At 33.9% G+C, this 3,756-nt stretch overlaps 1 protein-coding gene across 1 annotated transcript in view; it reads right to left on the bottom strand.

The window, feature by feature from the left end:
- Positions 1-2,588, bottom strand: part of Smp_204710 (unnamed protein product) — a gene marked incomplete at both ends in the record, with an annotated part of 4,035 nt that extends 1,447 nt beyond the window's left edge. Inside the window, 3 exons of the mRNA XM_018792713.1 lie at positions 6-151; positions 1,098-1,178; positions 2,525-2,588. Coding sequence (XP_018644665.1) covers positions 6-151; positions 1,098-1,178; positions 2,525-2,588 — 291 coding nt within the window. The remainder of the gene's footprint in view (positions 1-5; positions 152-1,097; positions 1,179-2,524) is intronic.
- Positions 2,589-3,756: the final 1,168 nt, after the last annotated feature.

Raw genomic sequence — 3,756 nt, 5'->3', positions numbered from 1 at the left:
CTTACTCCAATCTGGCAACTATTTACTTTGAAGTCATCAATATCCTTATCAGTGCTGACGATGCACATATTTGCTTTTTCATACCACATGCACTTTGTATTCGATGTTTTTGATTCTTGACATATCTCCATCGAATCGTGTTTTGGACAATCTTCAGTGAAAGGAATAAGGTGATTGCATTTCAAATTATCGAACAAAAGATAAATGAATAACAAAACATGTAACCATAATTCAATGATACAATGATGATTTCGGATTTGAATTACCATTTCATTCACTGGGAATTTGTCATCACATTACACAATGCGAAATTCAGTACACTTTCAATGTCAATCACATTTCATGACAATATGTTGTGATTGAATAAAACCATGTTGAATTTTGAACGACGAGTTTTGACTAGTTGGATCATGAGATATCATGTATGGCAAACAATATTTTATTCTGCGAATATTGAAGTCAATCTGAACATTAGATTGTGGAATGATTCTCTCAGTTGTCGAAATGTTATTTCAGTAGTCTAACACATGATGACCTGGAAATTGCATGTGGTTACTCATTGTACATATTCATGAAAAAGGAAACACTGTCGTACTATGAAAATCGCCAGTATTTTTGATACTAAACAAATATCTACTGACTATGATAAATCGAAATCTGGACACGTGACTTGTCTATACCTTCAATTTATCGGATGAGTAGAATAAGGTAGAGATTTAGGGATTAATGCAATTGTCTTCAAGATAATTACAATTACAACTTACCATTGCATGTACCAAATGAAAAAACAATGGACACTTCCAAGTCAACGCACAATCAACTAACTAACTAATACCATCTCATCCATCGTTTCATGAGATTGTGTTTAAGTAAATTTCATCGATGTGAGGACTTCCGTAGTAGTCCAAAATGTGTTCCTAATTGTTTTAAATACTCAACAGTGAATCGAAGTGTAGTGTGACGTCAGTTGAAACTGATGGTTGGATGTCATTTAATAACTGACTGAAATCACACATGAAATTTCCAGTTTTATGAAACAGAAGTGATGCATTCGAGTGTGAAAATATTCAACTCTGATAAAATACGGTTAAACATACCACCGGAAACTTCATACTCCACTAACGTTCCACTTTTGATCCATTTTGCATCAACAAATGTATGTATATTTCTATCACCTTCTGTAACAAAATTTATAGAAGAAGACATAAAATATCGATATCCATTTTAAGTATAACAAGTTGTTTGTTCGATAAAGAAGCGAACAAAATAAGAAACTGTTTAATTTAAGATCACAGAAACAGTGACGGTCAAACAACATCATCACAAACCATGGTTTATATCACCTTCTGGTTCTGAAAGTAACCAATGTTCAACCAGTAAATGGAGAAAGATATTGTCCAATTTGTGATTTATGTTACAAGGGTGTCAGTGAAAATTCTTGTGAAAAATCTGTTTCACTGGTCACAAATTATTTTACAAATGGTAAACATTGAGCATTACTGTGAAACGTCTCAGCAATATATTCAAACAGATCATCATATACCTCGTGACCAAATAGATGATGCATTTCATCATACTCAATCACAAAACACTGTATACAACCTATTCATTTACACTAAATGCTTGTCTTAAAACTCAGCTTCATCTTACAACAACATACAATCATGTCAGTGTAGTATGACGATTGAGCATTATTTAAGACAACTATCAGATCTGTTTGACAAAATAAACTTTCTTTTGCATAGAGTAGTGATATGAATAAGGACTGCAGGCTTGACTGGTAGAATGGTGAGTGAATCAATAAATGAGTAGATATATTGTCTGCCTAATTTCCTCGTTCATATATCCCTGTGTGGATTAGTCGATGGCTAAACATGTGCAAAAGACATTTCCAAATATCCATCCGCACTTTGTCGAAGAAGATATCTGCACACCATACTTATATTACACAGTATATCAGGTTAGGAAGACGTGATCGCGAAATTCATTGTTGATGGAATTTCTCACAGAAAACCGTAACAACACCATTACGATTTAATCACAACAACAAGGATGACGGTCGTTGAAATGAAGACACACATACTTGATTTCAATTCAGATAATTTCAGTGTTCTACGGATCGAAAGACCTAATCACAAACACAATGCTTCTTCACAATGAGTTTCCACTATGACTTTATCACTAGTGATGCCACAGTTTTGCTTCAAGATGTGTAAACTCCTAACTCAAGTTGAATTTTCAATAAACAGTCACGTTTGAACAGTGAGTTTTCGAAAAGTATTCCGATTTTTATTTCACACAATTTTCATCAACACTTCAATAACACTTCGATCAATTTATTTTACACACGAAACAACTGATTGATGTGGACTGTAAGAAAGATATATTAGATCACTATGATAGATCACAGTCAATTTCTGTGTTGACATAATGATAATCAAGTACAAATAGAAGGAAACATTTGGCAAACAGATGATTGTTCATGTAGGTCAGTGTAAATCAGAATAAAAATATCAATCGTTACCTCCATCACACGCTAATGAAGCGCTTAATCGCGATTGGAATGGTAGTCCGAATTCTTGAGTCATCTGGAAAGAAGTAATGGAATTCTGAGTCAAGGTCTGTCAACACACAACCACCTATATCAAAACCAAATAACCGTTGAAGCGATGTGTCGTCAATCGCATTATCTTATAGAAAGAAAATTAGTAACACTTACAGTAAGCGTACTGATCTCCTATGTTCCCTTAGAACTATGCTCCATCTAAATCCACTTGGTATTGTTCGTTTGATTCTTCCCATTGATTTTTGGGACTGCAATTGATTAGTCTCTTGTGCTTCATCTAGACCACAATGATATTCTGACTCCCTCCTGTTGTCAACTTCAGTGAAATTAGATAGACGATCTATCTATCATGAAATGATGCGATACATTGTGAGATGAATATCCACGTCCGTTGGTAGAAATGTGATTGTGAATAACTAAAATGTTACTGCACATGAATTTGTTATCATTTGGTGGAATTGTGTCGATATGTTCACTTCCATCCATTACTGTTCATTACCTTTGAGAATTCTTTCCACAATATGTCCTGATTACCTCGAAATAATCAAAACCGATTCAGTTGAACACACATGAAATCTTTCATCTCACTAGCTCTTTCTAGTTATCCACCATCTGTTGTATTGCATATGGGTGGGTTACTTACTATTGACATTCGAATAGCCACATGCAGTGAAACGATCAAGATAATAGTAATAAGTCACTCTGAATATTCAACTGTGAACTTTTCAAACAGCTGATCTTTAAAAGACGTAGAAAAGCTTGAGAGAATATGACTGTCCTTGTACAGTACTCTAACTTAAACTGTTTGTCTTAAATCGGTGCAAAGACATACGTAATTCGTCAGATATCCCATCACTTCTTATTATTCAGTAATTTAAACAAAAGCTAAAATAGTGTGTCAGTAAGGTAATAACAATAGTGTCATATAGTCAGTGTGTACATTACAAAGTGGTGATTTCTTCCAATCGTATCTTGTTGCATTCGACAGTATTAATATGCATGAATTAATGGAATAGTCTGAAGTACTTGAAATAAAACTATATTCCTATTCAATTGTGCAACTTACGTTATCATAATACACAGATATCTTCCCATTCGGAAGTATCAGATGAGTTATCTTGAATGTACGTTCTGTAAACAAAAGATTATCGAAATTTAGAATTTGAGGAATTCATGATGACCACGTTATT

Source organism: Schistosoma mansoni, assembly GCF_000237925.1.
Source record: "Schistosoma mansoni, WGS project CABG00000000 data, supercontig 0147, strain Puerto Rico, whole genome shotgun sequence".
NCBI classification, from domain to species: domain Eukaryota; kingdom Metazoa; phylum Platyhelminthes; class Trematoda; order Strigeidida; family Schistosomatidae; genus Schistosoma; species Schistosoma mansoni.
Note: the sequence above shows the minus strand (reverse complement) of the source record. Positions and strands in the feature narration are given on the sequence as shown.